The 17,661-nt window shown below is 47.6% G+C and overlaps 1 protein-coding gene across 1 annotated transcript; it reads left to right on the top strand.

Moving 5' to 3' along the window:
- Positions 1–16,361: 16,361 nt before the first annotated feature.
- On the top strand, positions 16,362–17,351 carry LOC134539899 (uncharacterized). The gene has a single exon (XM_063382248.1). The coding sequence runs from the start codon at positions 16,362–16,364 to the stop codon at positions 17,349–17,351; it is 990 nt and encodes a 329-aa protein (XP_063238318.1).
- The last annotated feature ends 310 nt before the right edge of the window (positions 17,352–17,661 follow it).

A 17,661-nucleotide genomic window follows, 5' to 3' on the forward strand; every position in this document is an offset into this window, starting at 1 on the left:
TAAGCTTAGAGAAGTATGCTGTGCTACATTAATGCTCGTTTTAGTTGGGTTAATGTCCACGTAACACACATTTAGGCATTATTAACTGAATAGAGCAAATAGAGCCGGATGATTGATGAGATGCAAGGCCAGCACGATGAAGAGAGTTCTACGAGACTCACGCCGTCGCAGGGAGGAGCAGCCGTCTGCCTGGCAGCCGCGGGTGTGGAGGAGGCCAGGCGCTCCGAGAGGAGACCTGCTGCCCCCTGGGACGCCGAGGTACGCCCAGGGACGCCCCGGCCGGCTGTAAACCCGGCGCCGGGAAAGACGCGGCCCCCAGGGAGCCGTGTGCCCGCATATCGATAATGAGCTCCCAGCGGACACCGCCACCTGAGACTAGGTGCGCCCCGCGCGGGTCACGTGAATTATTTATCCCGCCGACCCCTGGATCAGCTCCGTCTGCGACCTGCACCCCGGCTGTACACTCAGACCCAGCACGACTGCAGGCACTTGCCAGTGCTACCTGCACCCTGGCTGTACACTCAGCACCAGCACTACTGCAGGCACTTGCCCCTGCTACCTGCACCCTGGCTGTACACTCAGCACCAGCACGACAGCAGGCACTTGCCAGTGCTACCTGCAACCTGGCTGTACACTCAGCACCAGCACGACTGCTGACACTTACCTCTGCTACCTGCACCCTGGCTGTACACTCAGCACCAGCACGACAGCAGGCACTTGCCAGTGCTACCTGCACCCTGGCTGTACACTCAGCACCAGCACGACTGCTGACACTTGCCTCTGCTACCTGCACCCTGGCTGTACACTCAGCACCAGCACGACAGCAGGCACTTGCCAGTGCTACCTGCACCCTGGCTGTACACTCAGAACCAGCACTACTGCAGGCACTTGCCCCTGCTACCTGCACCCTGGCTGTACACTCAGCACCAGCACGACAGCAGGCACTTGCCAGTGCTACCTGCACCCTGACTGTACACTCAGCACCAGCACGACTGCTGACACTTGCCTCTGCTACCTGCACACTGCTGTACAATTAGCACCAGCACGACTGCAGGCACTTGTCTCTGCTACCTGCACCCTGGCTGTACACTCAGTACCAGCACTACTGCAGGCACTTGCCCCTGCTACCTGCACCCTGGCTGTACACTCAGCACCAGCACGACTGCAGGCACTTGTCTCTGCTACCTGCACCCTGGCTGTACACTCAGCACCAGCACGACTGCTGACACTTGCCTCTGCTACCTGCACCCTGCTGTACACTCAGCACCAGCACGACTGCTGACACTTACCTCTGCTACCTGCACCCTGCTGTACACTCAGCACCAGCACGACAGCAGGCACTTGCCAGTGCTACCTGCACCCTGGCTGTACACTCAGCACCAGCACGACTGCTGACACTTGCCTCTGCTACCTGCACCCTGCTGTACACTCAGCACCAGCACGACTGCTGACACTTACCTCTGCTACCTGCACCCTGCTGTACACTCAGCACCAGCACTACTGCAGGCACTTGTCTCTGCTACCAGCACCCTGGCTGTACACTCAGCACCAGCACGACAGCAGGCACTTGCCAGTGCTACCTGCACCCTTGCTGTACACTCAGCACCAGCACGACTGCTGACACTTACCTCTGCTACCTGCACCCTGCTATACACTCAGCACCAGCACGACTGCAGGCACTTGTCTCTGCTACCTGCACCCTGGCTGTACACTCAGCACCAGCACGACAGCAGGCACTTGCCAGTGCTACCTGCACCCTGGCTGTACACTCAGCACCAGCACGACTGCTGACACTTGCCTCTGCTACCTGCACCCTGCTGTACACTCAGCACCAGCACGACTGCTGACACTTACCTCTGCTACCTGCACCCTGCTGTACACTCAGCACCAGCACTACTGCAGGCACTTGTCTCTGCTACCAGTACCCTGGCTGTACACTCAGCACCAGCACGACAGCAGGCACTTGCCAGTGCTACCTGCACCCTTGCTGTACACTCAGCACCAGCACGACTGCTGACACTTACCTCTGCTCCCTGCACCCTGCTGTACACTCAGCACCAGCACTACTGCAGGCACTTTTCTCTGCTACCAGCACCCTGGGTGTACACTCAGCACCAGCACGACAGCAGGCACTTGCCAGTGCTACCTGCACCCTGGCTGTACACTCAGCACCAGCACGACTGCTGACACTTACCTCTGCTACCTGCACCCTCGCTGTACACTCAGCACCAGCACTACTGCAGGCACTTGTCTCTGCTACCTGCACCCTGGCTGTACACTCTCACCAGCACGACAGCAGGCACTTGCCAGTGCTAACTGCACCCTGGCTGTACACTCAGCACCAGCACTACTGCAGGCACTTGCCCCTGCTACCTGCACCCTGGCTGTACACTCAGCACCAGCACTACTGCAGGCACTTGCCCCTGCTACCTGCACCCTGGCTGTACACTCAGCACCAGCACGACAGCAGGCACTTGCCAGTGCTACCTGCACCCTGACTGTACACTCAGCACCAGCACGACTGCTGACACTTACCTCTGCTACCTGCACCCTGGCTGTACACTCAGCACCAGCACGACAGCAGGCACTTGCCAGTGCTACCTGCACCCTGGCTGTACACTCAGCACCAGCACGACTGCTGACACTTGCCTCTGCTACCTGCACCCTGGCTGTACACTCAGCACCAGCACGACAGCAGGCACTTGCCAGTGCTACCTGCACCCTGGCTGTACACTCAGCACCAGCACTACTGCAGGCACTTGCCCCTGCTACCTGCACCCTGGCTGTACACTCAGCACCAGCACGACAGCAGGCACTTGCCAGTGCTACCTGCACCCTGACTGTACACTCAGCACCAGCACGACTGCTGACACTTGCCTCTGCTACCTGCACACTGCTGTACAATTAGCACCAGCACGACTGCAGGCACTTGTCTCTGCTACCTGCACCCTGGCTGTACACTCAGTACCAGCACTACTGCAGGCACTTGCCCCTGCTACCTGCACCCTGGCTGTACACTCAGCACCAGCACGACTGCAGGCACTTGTCTCTGCTACCTGCACCCTGGCTGTACACTCAGCACCAGCACGACTGCTGACACTTGCCTCTGCTACCTGCACCCTGCTGTACACTCAGCACCAGCACGACTGCTTACACTTACCTCTGCTACCTGCACCCTGCTGTACACTCAGCACCAGCACGACAGCAGGCACTTGCCAGTGCTACCTGCACCCTGGCTGTACACTCAGCACCAGCACGACTGCTGACACTTGCCTCTGCTACCTGCACCCTGCTGTACACTCAGCACCAGCACGACTGCTGACACTTACCTCTGCTACCTGCACCCTGCTGTACACTCAGCACCAGCACTACTGCAGGCACTTGTTTCTGCTACCAGCACCCTGGCTGTACACTCAGCACCAGCACGACAGCAGGCACTTGCCAGTGCTACCTGCACCCTTGCTGTACACTCAGCACCAGCACGACTGCTGACACTTACCTCTGCTACCTGCACCCTGCTATACACTCAGCACCAGCACGACTGCAGGCACTTGTCTCTGCTACCTGCACCCTGGCTGTACACTCAGCACCAGCACGACAGCAGGCACTTGCCAGTGCTACCTGCACCCTGGCTGTACACTCAGCACCAGCACGACTGCTGACACTTGCCTCTGCTACCTGCACCCTGCTGTACACTCAGCACCAGCACGACTGCTGACACTTACCTCTGCTACCTGCACCCTGCTGTACACTCAGCACCAGCACTACTGCAGGCACTTGTCTCTGCTACCAGTACCCTGGCTGTACACTCAGCACCAGCACGACAGCAGGCACTTGCCAGTGCTACCTGCACCCTTGCTGTACACTCAGCACCAGCACGACTGCTGACACTTACCTCTGCTCCCTGCACCCTGCTGTACACTCAGCACCAGCACTACTGCAGGCACTTGTCTCTGCTACCAGCACCCTGGGTGTACACTCAGCACCAGCACGACAGCAGGCACTTGCCAGTGCTACCTGCACCCTGGCTGTACACTCAGCACCAGCACGACTGCTGACACTTACCTCTGCTACCTGCACCCTCGCTGTACACTCAGCACCAGCACTACTGCAGGCACTTGTCTCTGCTACCTGCACCCTGGCTGTACACTCTCACCAGCACGACAGCAGGCACTTGCCAGTGCTAACTGCACCCTGGCTATACACTCAGCACCAGCACTACTGCAGGCACTTGCCCCTGCTACCTGCACCCTGGCTGTACACTCAGCACCAGCACGACAGCAGGCACTTGCCAGTGCTACCTGCACCCTGGCTGTACACTCAGCACCAGCACGACTGCTGACACTTACCTCTGCTACCTGCACCCTGCTGTACACTCAGCACCAGCACGACTGCTGACACTTGCCTCTGCTACCTGCACCCTGCTGTACACTCAGCACCAGCACGACTGCAGACACTTACCTCTGCTACCTGCACCCTGCTGTACACTCAGCACCAGCACTACTGCAGGCACTTGTCTCTGCTACCTGCACCCTGGCTGTACACTCAGCACCAGCACGACAGCAGGCACTTGCCAGTGCTACCTGCACCCTGGCTGTACACTCAGCACCAGCACGACTGCTGACACTTACCTCTGCTACCTGCACCCTGGCTGTACACTCAGCACCAGCACTACTGCAGGCACTTGTCTCTGCTACCTGCACCCTGGCTGTACACTCAGCACCAGCACGACAGCAGGCACTTGCCAGTGCTACCTGCACCCTGGCTGTACACTCAGCACCAGCACGACTGCTGACACTTACCTCTGCTACCTGCACCCTGCTTTACACTCAGCACCAGCACTACTGCAGGCACTTGTCTCTGCTACCTGCACCCTGCTGTACACTCAGCACCAGCACGACTGCTGACACTTGCCTCTGCTACCTGCACCCTGCTGTACACTCAGTACCAGCACGACTGCAGACACTGCCCCTGCTACCTGCACCCTGTCTGTACACTCAGTACCAGCACGACAGCAGGCATTTGCCAGTGCTACCTGCACCCTGGCTGTACACTCAGCACCAGCACGACTGCTGACACTTGCCTCTGCTACCTGCACCCTGCTGTACACTCAGCACCAGCACTACTGCAGGCACTTGTCTCTGCTACATGCACCCTGCTTTACACTCAGCACCAGCACGACAGCAGGCACTTGCCAGTGCTACCTGCACCCTGGCTGTACACTCAGCACCAGCACGACTGCTGACACTTGCCTCTGCTACCTGCACCCTGCTGTACACTCAGCACCAGCACTACTGCAGGCTATTTTCTCTGCTACCTGCACCCTGGCTGTACACTCAGCACCAGCACGACTGCTGACACTTACCTCTGCTACCTGCACCCTGCTGTACACTCAGCACCAGCACTACTGCAGGCACTTGTCTCTGCTACCTTCACCCTGGCTGTACACTCAGCACCAGCACGACAGCAGGCACTTACCAGTGCTACCTGCACCCTGGCTGTACACTCAGCACCAGCACGACTGCTGACACTTGCCTCTGCTACCTGCACCCTGCTGTACACTCAGCACCAGCACTACTGCAGGCACTTGCCCCTGCTACCTGCACCCTGATTGTACACTCAGCACCAACACGACTGCTGACACATGCCTCTGCTACCTGCACCCTGGCTGTACACTCAGCACCAGCACTACTGCAGGCACTTGTCTCTGCTACCTGCACCCTGGCTGTACACTCAGCACCAGCACGACAGCAGGCACTTGCCAGTGCTACCTGCACCCTGGCTGTACACTCAGCACCAGCACGACGGCTGACACTTACCTCTGCTACCTGCACCCTGCTGTACACTTAGCACCAGCACGACTGCAGGCACTTGTCTCTGCTACCTGCACCCTACTGTACACTCAGTACCAGGACTACTACAAGCACTTGCCCCTGATACCTGCACCCTGGCTGTACACTCAGTACCAGCACTACTGTACACCTGCGCACCACTGAGACGCTTGGAGAACATAACTATATTATGTACATTAATTTCTTAAAATGTCATAGAAGTTTACAGTAGTTTAATTAATATTTCCAAAATAAATAGGTACTTTGTAATCTACTTACGCCTGTAGGCTGAGCCGAATGTGTTTTTTTTGGTTTGGTCCACTTTTGAAATAATAATGATGTTCCCGGCGTTTCGGAGTCGCATGTTTCAGCCATACGGCTTTGTCTTATGGAAAGTATTTATAATTATGGCTTTTCACAGAAAACCTGTTATTTAATTGGTCTGTGCAAATGACCATAATTTTATGTGTGTCAGACCAATCAGGTTTTTCCTGAGTAGAAGCTTAGTTTATCCAGTTATATAAGTAGTGGGAGAACAAAGTTTTCATTGGATTATTATGGTTTGAAGCGCCAGAATTATGGCAGGCTGTACTGGGACAATAAAACACTCTGTGCGGATATTAACGTACGCCGTCTGTGTACATGAAAAAAATTACCGTATTCAGTATGTGGTGAAGGGACATATTATCATATGTCTTCATAGCCATCCAGACTTACCCTTCTCTCCGCCGAACCACCAACCACACCCCCTAGTTCGGTCTAATGCTATCGTCTGCAGTAGACCGCCATGTTGTTTGATCTCATAGTCACCATATTAATTCTAATTTCTGCTGGTAGACACCGATATTGTAGACAGTAGATATCGGCCATGCTAAGAGGCGTGTAAGTGATATATGCTTAAAGTTTTATAACATCCAGAAGTTTCAGGAGAATGTTTTTGAACCATGATAGCATTTGCCTTTCTCGAGGTAGAATAGCAAGCATGCTTGACATATGACAAAATACACAACTAATAACTCACAAATGAAATAAGCTAAAAAAATACCGCATATCCGGTACAATGTATTCAAAGTAAGTTAGGCCTCTGGTAAGCAATGCTGAATGGATGGTGTTCGTGTGCATATAAAGGGGTACAAATTATGGTATGCCAAACTCCCAAAATAAGTACACTACATGTAATATGATGTTAAAACAGGGTTTTTACTATGGGCATACTATGCTACAAAAATGATTCAAATCACGGTATGTATGCTATTTATGTTATTGCCCATCACACACCATACCCACATCTGGGTAGTACCTACCATGCCTTTCAAAAAATTAATTCCAGCAACAGGTGACAGAGCATACTTCCAAAAAGCCGCTGTCAGGGTACGACAGTAATGAGTCTAAATGTATTGACTGGTACTACTAGAGGATAATAATGCAGGCCAGTGAAGGCTGCCAGAATGCGAAACAGTCGATCACCAGAGGGGATAGTAAAATGATTAGATTTCCCTAGAGTGCGCCACCAGCAAAGAATGCCTCTGTATTGTATTCAGGAAAGAGCTATACTAAGTATCAGAGCATGGATAATGTAGGTCATGCTGCACCCGAGAGACGAAAGCAGCAGTGAGGTGTGTAGGCGGCAAGGGAATAAGTAATACTAATGCAAATGCGAAGAAACGTGAAAAATTGTCCATCCAAAATGAAAATATAAAGCACGATGTAAATAACTCACCTTGAAAAATACTTCCCAGGTACAAAATACAACCAAAAAGACACGAGACGAGAAATAAAATGAAAACAAAATACCACACAAACGACCACACCTTATTAACGAATCTTTAAATGATAGTAAATGATATTCATCATAGGTATTTTACTATGCTAACCTTCACCACGAACATGACAGAAAATGTACTTCCCGACGGCGCAACTGTGACCTCATACCAGCCACCCCCGGTGACCAGACACGTCACAGGGGAGCTCACCCTCAGAGGGCCCAGGTCACACCCCCCCCCCCCCCTCCTCTTCCACTGGAGGACGCAGAGATGATCAATAATATGGAAAATAAAATAAACTATAATCTATACCTAATAAAATCAATTTCATACAATGAAAATTGAAGGCAATGTAGACAACGCCAAAAATAACATCGAGAGTAAACGAGCAGATAATGCACGGAAAATAACAAATTGCTAATATAAGTTACAATTCAAAGGAGTTTCGAAATCGAAGCAACACACTTTCTGTGCTGCTGGCCCCTCTTGGCGCTCAAGTCTCCCTGTGCTGCTCCGCTATGCTACCTTCACAATATTGTAGTTTCTACACTTTGTAGTAAGCCAAAAATATAGTTACATTGATTGAACGCAGACATATTCAAAAGCACTTGTGATAATTGCAGGTGTTGTACAGATGTGCATTTAGTGTGACCAAGGAAACAGAACACTTATTAAAAAAAATAAGCTGCAGATTAAATAAATTTAAAAATTTTATATGAGAATATAATTGCCTAATCACAGCAATCTTCACTCTTGGTGCAGGTAGGAACACAAATACATATTGCACACAGCGTTTATTATTTTGTCTTTCTCAGTTAAAAATATTATGCTATAGTAAAATTACCAAGTCATTAAACAAATCAGTTATATTTATTAAAACAGTGGTTTTTTGAATTTAATAAAACGTTTCTTGGTACTGTCCCGGAAAGTATGGAGGGCTCATGCAATTTAGCAAAATTTGAAAACTGGTTGTATGTTCAGATTGGTAATCAAAACTTTGTTCATTATTAATGAAATTCATTAATTCAGGGTTCGATGCGGGTAAATGGAGTAGTGGAGACCAAATGAAAGAATTAAAAACAAGAATAGTTATGAGAGTCAGTTCAAAATCCGTATCCGGTGTTTTACCTTTAAACGGATCACTTACAGTAAAAATGTTACTACGTAATCAACTCAGTATGTGATACGTTAAAGTTGTAGTTTAAATCCGTCGAATTATTTATATTGTTTCCACAATATCACTTGGTGTGTATTAACGGTCTAGAGATGCTGTAATAATGTGAGTGTAGGAGGATTGCAGTGTCAAACTGTACTTACGAATTTCACTCCCAATTTAAATAATTTTGTAATTATCGCCGTAGCATTGAGCCTTAAACACATATCATTCAAACTAGCTATGTAGATTAAAATATGCTACTGTAAATGTGCCACTATTCAGCATTTGCTGGGTATATGCTCAATATCATATGGTGTTTTTGTTTTTAAAGGCAAACTGAAGAGCTGCTTAATTTTTTTTATCATTTATATTTACTAACATATTTGTTACGGTAGACAAAATAATATAACTGTTATGGTGGATTATTTGTAATCTTTTGGTATATCATATCTGAAATTTGTGATGTATTTCTGAACCTACAATATTGAATGAACTAACGAAATATCAAAAGGTAATTATTTAATGTATTTCTTTGTAAGGCATTGGCATAATAAACCTTATCTTCAGAAATTAAGGCTTTATTAAGCACAAAACATGACTTAGATATTTACATGAATTAATACATAGATTTGAATAAGAGGTAATATTGAAGGTTAAACAACGTTCATGCAAAGAGGTTGCTAAGAGGTTGCTAAGAGGTTAAAACCAATATCACCACATTCGCCCCCTCTTCATTTAAGGACATAGTCCTTGAGATATTCAGAAGGTCTAGTGGTGCGGGAAGATCTCCGGAGTGGAGGTTGAGGTCTGGGAGGAGATCTGGGTGGAGTCCGAATTGGGTTCACTTGAGGTAGGTCTTGATCATTCATGTTCTTCTCAGGTGAATCTTCTGGAGTTAGGTTCAGCTGGGTGTCTTCAGATGCTTCAGTGTGTTGATTAGGATCATCAGCGAGGTTTGGAAAATTCACGTCTTCTAAGTTAGGTTCACTGTTGACAATATCCCCTGCAGGAGCAAGATGCCAGAGGTTGACTGTTGTCTCCTTACCATCTGGAAGTTGAACCAGAGCATAGTCAGGGTTCGCCTCAAGCAGAGTTACTTCTTGCACCAGGGGGTCATATTTACTCTGACGGACGTGATTCTTCATTAGAATTTTCCCTGGTGTAGTAAGCCACGAAGGAAGAGTAACTCCAGAACTGGCCCTTCTCTTATGGTAGAACATACGTTCGTGGGGTGTAGCATTAGTAGCAGTACAGAGCAGTGTGCGGATGGAGTGCAACGCTTCAGGTAACACCTTCTCCCACTGCGTCATCACGAGTCCCTTCGTTTTCAGCGCCAGCGATACAGTTCTCCATATTATCCCATTGTAACGTTCTACTTGGCCATTTCCACACGGATTGTATGGTGTAGTACGACTAGTAGCAACTCCATTGGAATGTAGGAATGATTGAAGTTCTCTGGATATAAAGGATGTGCCTCTGTCTGTGTGAATGTATGAAGGATATCCGAAGAGTGTAAAGATCTGATTTAGTGCTTGAATGACGGTTGTGGAGGATAGGTCGTTGCAAGGGATGGCTAAAGGGAACCTGGAGTACTCGTCGACTACCGTTAACAGATATTTCCGAGGAGTGTTGGATGGTAATGGTCCCTTAAAATCAACGCTGAGCCGTTCGAAGGGTGCGGTGGCCTTGATGAGGGTGCTCCGCTTGTTGTGAAAGCGAGGTTTGATTTCGGAGCATGTTCTGCAGGAAGACGTGACTCGGCGTATCTCGTCGATGGAGTAGGGAAGGTTCTGATTCTTCACCCAGTGAGCCATCCGGGTGATCCCTGGGTGACACAAAGCCTTGTGGTAGTGGACAAGTCTGTCGAAGGTATGGAGCGAGCCGCAAGTCCTAGAGAGAGCGTCAGCCGCCACGTTCTCCTTCCCCGGTCTGTAGATGATGTCATAGTTGTAAGGAGCAAGTTCTAACCGCCATCTTGTAAATTTTTCGTTCTTGATTTTACCAGGATGCCGAATGTTAAACATGTAAGAAATAGACTTCTGGTCGGTTATAAGTTGAAACTTTCTTCCTATCAAGTAATGCCTCCACTTCCGAAGGGCTTCAATGATCGCATAAGCTTCCTTCTCGACAGCTGAATGGTGTTGTTCGCTCTTAGTGAGGGTTCTCGAGAAGAAGGCTACTGGTCTCTTGTTTTGAGTCAGAGTGGCGGCGATGGCGACGTCAGAGGCATCTGTTTCGACGCAGAATGGGATGTCTTCCTCTAAGTTGACGACGAAGGATTTCACTATGCAGTTCCGTAAATTGTTGAAGTCTTGGATTAGTTCAGGGGCCATAGGAAATACTTTACAGTTCACTAATCTACGTATTTTATCTGAAAATTTTGGAATCCATTTAGAATAATAAGCGAACATCCCTAGTGCTCGTTGCAAGGATGCTTTGTTTCTAGGGATAGGGAAATCAATCAGTGGCTTAAGTCTGTCGGGATCTGGTTTGAGTATGTTTTTGATGAGATAACCGAGGAGCTTAAGAGACTTCAAATTGAATTGGGATTTTTCTTGATTAATGGTTAAATTATATTTCTTGCAGACGTCTAAAAATTTTCGTAGATTGGAGTCGTGTTCAGATTGGTCTTTTCCGCTCACCGTCACATCGTCCAAGTAGATGTCAACTCCTTTTAGTCTTTCTTTGGTCTTGATCTCGTCCATCTTCCTCTGGAACGCAGACACTCCATTGGTATACGTTTGAATTGCCAGAGTTTTCCTGCTGCCTCGAAGGCGGTGTACGGCCTGTCTTCAACCCTTATTGGTATTTGATAATATGCGCTCTTGAGATATATTGTGCTGTGGATATTATATTTAGCTACATCGGAAACTATTTTCTCTATGGAAGGGATTGGGTAAGCATCTAACATCGAGTATCGGTTTATAGTCTGAGAATAGTCGACGACCATACGTTTTCGATGTGTTCCACTCACGACTAGTACCTGCGCCCTCCAGGGTGAGTTGCTTTCTTCAATGACACCGTCAGAGAGAAGTTTTTCTATGTGGGATTGAATGTATTTTTCGTCTTTGTTTGAGTGTCGTCTGGACTTGATCGCGATAGGTCTACAATTTGGTGTTAAGTGTTCGAAGAGGGTGGCCGGACCGACTTTGGCACATGCTAAGCTACTGATTTGCAGTTCAGGTTTATTACCACCAAAAACTATCGACAGAGTGGAATGCTGCTTAAAGATATCGTGCCCTAATATAACATCTGCGCAACAGTTGTTTAGAACGTTAAGCTTTGTTTTTCTGTATATATTGTCCGAGATTTGTAAATCTACAGAACAATAAGCTTTTATAGGCATGACCAAAGAGGACGATGCCATAGCTACTTCAGATGACGTAGGATATTGTTTTAATTTATGTTTGGAGACAAAACCATCATTTATGTAACCCTCCGAACTCCCCGTGTCTATTAGCCCTTCAGCTGGAAAACCATTTACTTTCAGTTTGACAATGGTTTTGGAAAGGCTAGTTGGAGAAGCAGCTGATGTTTTGGAAGATGTTGGTTTGGTCTTACGATTACGATTAGATTGGTTAGTAGGGATAACCAGAGACTTAGCAGGAATGCAAGCAACAGTTGAGAAGTCATCTGTGTCTTGAGGAGAGTCAGGTAAGGCGGCAGTACGATCTTTGGGCTTAATTGACCTACAGACTTTTGCATAATGGCCTTTCTTACCACAGAGTTTGCACGTAGCTTCTCGCGCTGGACAGGAAGAACGAGGATGACGAGGGAACCCACAGAAGAAACATTTCTGACTACTGCTGGCTGCGGTTACATGAGAATTTGGTTGCTGAACCGGCTCAGTTGAGGCTAAAGCTGTCTGGCTAGGAATATAGGATTCAGAAATTATATGAGCTGATTCTAATGATCGTGCTTTTGCAAATGCTTCATCCAGGCTAAGAGTTGCGTTTTCTAACAAACGTTGTCGGATACTGTTCGATGAGAGACCTTTTATAAATGCATCTCTAATGTATTCGTCCCTATAAGCCGCTGCTTTAACATCTTTGAACTCGCAGTCAGAGCTAAGGAGACGCAAAGATTGTAAGAATTGATTTACACTTTCATCAGGTTGCTGGTGTCGGCTCATTAGTTTATGCCTTGAAAATATTTCATTCTTAGGTTTAATAAAGAGTGAATCTAGCTTTTCGATTGCAGACGCATAAGAAGTACATTCGCTAATAAGTTCGTATATACTGTGACTCACGTGATTGTAGAGTAGTAACAGCTTATCAGCTTCAAAAGCCTTGATTGATGCTGTGAAGACTTCGAATGTTTTCTTCCAGTGATTCCATTGTGAGGAGCTTTTCCCAGTTGTGTGATCTGCTTCAAATCTCTCGGGCTTGAAATACTTGTCCATTGTTTGTATTAAATTTTCTTGATAGAATGTACTTAATAAATTGACATAATAAACCTTATCTTCAGAAACTAAGGCTTTATTAAGCACAAAACATGACTTAGATATTTACATGAATTAATACATAGATTTGAATAAGAGGTAATATTGAAGGTTAAACAATGTTCATGCAAAGAGGTTGCTAAGAGGTTAAAACCAATATCACCACAGGCATTATGCCATAGGTATGTAGGAACACAACTTTTGTTTTGCACTGTTCTATACAGTGGTGACTCTTTAGTCACCTCTGAATTCCGAGCAATTTGCTGTCTCTGCCTTCTTCTTCATGTCTTTGGCATCCAGAATGAACATTTTCTAGTTGTAGCTTCTGCTCTATCACAAAATTATGAAGTAATTCAAGTGCATCTAACCACCTGAAGGGGTGAGTTATTTCACGATTCCTTTGAGAATCGTGTTTAAAGTATTATTTTCATGATCCATTTCATATTTACGGACTTGCCATCTGTTGTTAAGCGGTGGGTGTCCTGGTGTGACCGAGCCGTGTCTGAACTGAAATGAATACCTGATTTTCAACTAGGAGTGAATTTACCTCCTCTCTCCTACGGCCTCAGGATGTGCTCCAGATAAGAGTTACTCTTCTGTTCTCCGCATGTCGCTTGCATTCTTCGGACAATTAAATTTCTCTTTTGATACATTAACCTGCAAAAAATCAAATCCGGACATAGCATAAATGTTTAATTGTCTTGTACTGTAATTAATTCTTTTCTTAATTTAAACTAGTTGGGGCCCCAGAGATAAAATTATGATCAATTACGAGATTTACTAATACTCATATCACATGTGTTAAAGAGTTTATATTTATTACTGTAATTTTGTTTTGTAATTTATACATATTTATCAAAGAACGAAAGTAAAGTGTAATATAGCTGCCCTCTAAAAAACGTCTCATTATTTTTTTTATTTATTCATACATTTTTAAACCTTATAATTCCTTACAGCATAAAATTTGTTTGACCATTCATATATATACATACATAATTAAGCACATATTTTTCGTAGGCAGCATTCAGTCGGCCCCCTTTGTGCTTAAACTTTCCCTTGCAGGATGACACATTGTTGAGCCCATGTTCCTATAGCTTCCTCTGCTCACCTTGCAACGAAGGCTTACCTAACCTAAGGGCCAGAGCCGCTAGCACTATCGGTTATTATCGTAGCTTAACATACACGCCAATAGTTAAGGACTACAAATGCAAAAAATATTTGATTTTTATTTTAAAAAAATATTAATGTTGAAAAGCCAGCTGCTGGTTGAATGGAAAGCCGATCTGATTAACGTCTGTATTTGTAACGATCAGACAACTTTACCGTCAATAATACAGTATTTGTGTGAAAAGTCGCAGTTTTTATCATAAAAACACACTGGAAATACAACAGTTTCTTATAAAAATGATATTTAATCAGTTTGTAGACAGTCTCAAATGATTATTAGATAGGGGAGTGACTTCACTGTTTCAGGATGATGATAGCGTTCAGGCGTCATAGATACGACTTAAATTTAATGACACACTACTTCTTAACAAAAGTAAAAAAAAAATCTGTGGAATACGTCTAAGCATTATAGCACCGTACACAAAGAAGCACGAAAGACCGAAAAAGTTCACTTCTTAAGAGACAGTATATAAAAATAACTTTTAGCAAGGTTAGAGAATGTATAATTTCGTTTAAGAAAAATAATGTATTTATATACTAAGTTCAAAGACGATTGCGAATAATGAAATTCTGATATTGCTTATCTGAGTTTTGGACACCACTTAGCCTGCTTTTGCAAAGAGTTTAAGGACGTGATGCCATCTGGTAACAGACGATTACCGAACGATTAAATATGTTAGTAGTATATAATAGTAGGTCCGGGCACAGGAGTTGGAGTGAGGTGTGAGATGGGGTCAATGACCACCATCTCTGATGATTTTGACCTATACTCCGGGATAATTTGGGTCCTCCATTTTATTCTCCACCATTTTGAATGTGCAAATTATTATTTCGCCATTGTTTTTTCTAGAACTTCTACCATTTTGTTTTATAGAACGTTCTGTCAAATTATATCATCGTTGCAATTGTACAATTTTTGGTATGGTAACCGTTTTGCAAATCCTTAATTATCGTTCGATTTTTATAGAAAGTATAAATTTAATAAAAAATAAATAAATAAACAAATCATGAGGTAGACTGTTCAAAGCCAGCAAGATAATTCGATTAAAAAGGTGAACAATCGTTTCTCCACGGAAGTCACCGTCAGACTTTCTGGAGAAGTAAACCTGCGGCAGAAGGAAGGCTGCTGCAGAAGGAAGGCTGCTGCAGAAGAAAGCCTGCTGCAGAAGGAAGGCTGCTGCAGAAGGAAGGCTGCTGCAGAAGGAAGCCTGCTGCAGAAGGAAGCCTGCTGCAGAAGGAAGCCTGCTGCAGAAGGAAGCCTGCTGCAGAAGGAAGCCTGCCGCAGAAGGAAGGCTGCTGCAGAAGGAAACCTGCTGCAGAAGGAAGGCTGCTGCAGATGGAAACCTGCTGCAGAGGGAAGCCTGCTGCAGAAAAAAGCTTGCTGCAGAAAGAATCTTGCTGCAGATGGAAACCTGCTGCAGAGGAAAGCCTGCTGCAGAAAGAAGCTTGCTGCAGAAAGAATCCTGCTGCAGATGGAAACCTGCTGCAGAAGGAAGCCTGCTGCAGAAGGAAGCCTGCCGCAGAAGGAAGGCTGCTGCAGAAGGAAACCTGCTGCAGAAGGAAGGCTGCTGCAGATGGAAACCTGCTGCAGAGGGAAGCCTGCTGCAGAGGGAAGGCTGCTGCAGAAGGAAGGATGCTGCAGAAGGGAGTTAGCTGCAGAAGGAAGCCTGCTGCAGAAGGAAGCCTGCTGCAGAAGGAAGGCTGCTGCAGAAGGAAGGCTGCTGCAGAAGGAAGCCTGCTGCAGAAGGAAGCCTGCTGCAGAAGGAAGCCTGCTGCAGAAGGAAGCCTGCTGCAGAAAGATGCCTGCTGCAGATGGAAACCTGCTGCAGAGGGAAGCCTGCTGCAGAAGGAAGCCTGCTGCAGAAGGAAGGCTGCTGCAGAAGGAAGGCTGCTGCAGAAGGAAGGATGCTGCAGAAGGGAGTTAGCTGCAGAAGGAAGCCTGCTGCAGAAGGAAGCCTGCTGCAGAAGGAAGGCTGCTGCAGAAGGAAGGCTGCTGCAGAAGGATGCCTGCTGCAGATGGAAACCTGCTGCAGAGGGAAGCCTGCTGCAGATGGAAACCTGCTGCAGAGGGAAGCCTGCTGCAGATGGAAACCTGCTGCAGAGGAAAGCCTGCTGCAGAAAGAAGCTTGCTGCAGAAAGAAGCCTGCTGCAGAAGGAAGCCTGCTGCAGATGGAAACCTGCTGCAGAGGGAAGCCTGCTGCAGATGGAAACCTGCTGCAGAGGAAAGCCTGCTGCAGAAAGAAGCTTGCTGCAGAAAGAAGCCTGCTGCAGAAGGAAGCCTGCTGCAGAGGGAAGCCTGCTGCAGATGGAAACCTGCTGCAGAGGGAAGCCTGCTGCAGATGGAAACCTGCTGCAGAGGGAAGCCTTCTGCAGATGGAAACCTGCTGCAGAGGGAAGCCTGCTGCAGATGGAAACCTGCTGCAGAGGAAAGCCTGCTGCAGAAAGAAGCTTGCTGCAGAAAGAAGCCTGCTGCAGAAGGAAGCCTGCTGCAGAGGGAAGCCTGCTGCAGATGGAAACCTGCTGCAGAGGGAAGCCTGCTGCAGATGGAAACCTGCTGCAGAGGGAAGCCTTCTGCAGATGGAAACCTGCTGCAGAGGGAAGCCTGCTGCAGATGGAAACCTGCTGCAGAGGAAAGCCTGCTGCAGAAAGAAGCTTGCTGCAGAAAGAAGCCTGCTGCAGAAGGAAGCCTGCTGCAGATGGAAACCTGCTGCAAAGGGAAGCCTGCTGCAGAAGGAAGCCTGCTGCAGAAGGAAGCCTGCTGCAGAAGGAAGGCTGCTGCAGAAGGATGCCTGCTGCAGAGGAAAGCCTGCTGCAGAAGGAAGCCTGCTGCAGAAGGAAGCCTGCTGCAGATGGAAACCTGCTGCAAAGGGAAGCCTGCTGCAGAAGGAAGCCTGCTGCAGAAGGAAGCCTGCTGCCCAGGAGAGGCCGCTGTTATCGATAAGGAGCACGGCGAGGCGGGCCCGGCTTCACTCCCCAGGGAGGGCGCGCTCTAGGGACAGCTCCCGCGGGACTGCCAGCCGTGGTACAGTCCGCTGCACAATGCTGTCAGCGGCCTAGTGTATAGTACACGTCACAATGCTTTCAGCATCCTGGGGTACAATCGGTTACAAATGCCTTAAACACGCCATGGTACAGTCCGCCACTTTGCTGTCAGTGACACACAAGACTTTCAAGGCCGCGGATACAATCCTTGGCTGGTAGGCCCGTACTTAGGGTTTTCATCATCGTCATCTCCGGTGGCTAAAGTAACCGGAAATCTGCTGTTGATACTTTGAAATAATAAAGAAGAAATTAATTAATTTT

The sequence above is a fragment of the Bacillus rossius genome, chromosome 16, assembly GCF_032445375.1.
Source record: "Bacillus rossius redtenbacheri isolate Brsri chromosome 16, Brsri_v3, whole genome shotgun sequence".
Classification (NCBI taxonomy): Eukaryota; Metazoa; Arthropoda; class Insecta; order Phasmatodea; family Bacillidae; genus Bacillus; species Bacillus rossius.

Excerpts from the sequence above, each read along its gene's own strand:
- LOC134539899 (XM_063382248.1), top strand. The coding sequence starts at position 16,362 with ATGCCTGCTGCAGATGGAAACCTGCTGCAGAGGGAAGCCTGCTGCAGA.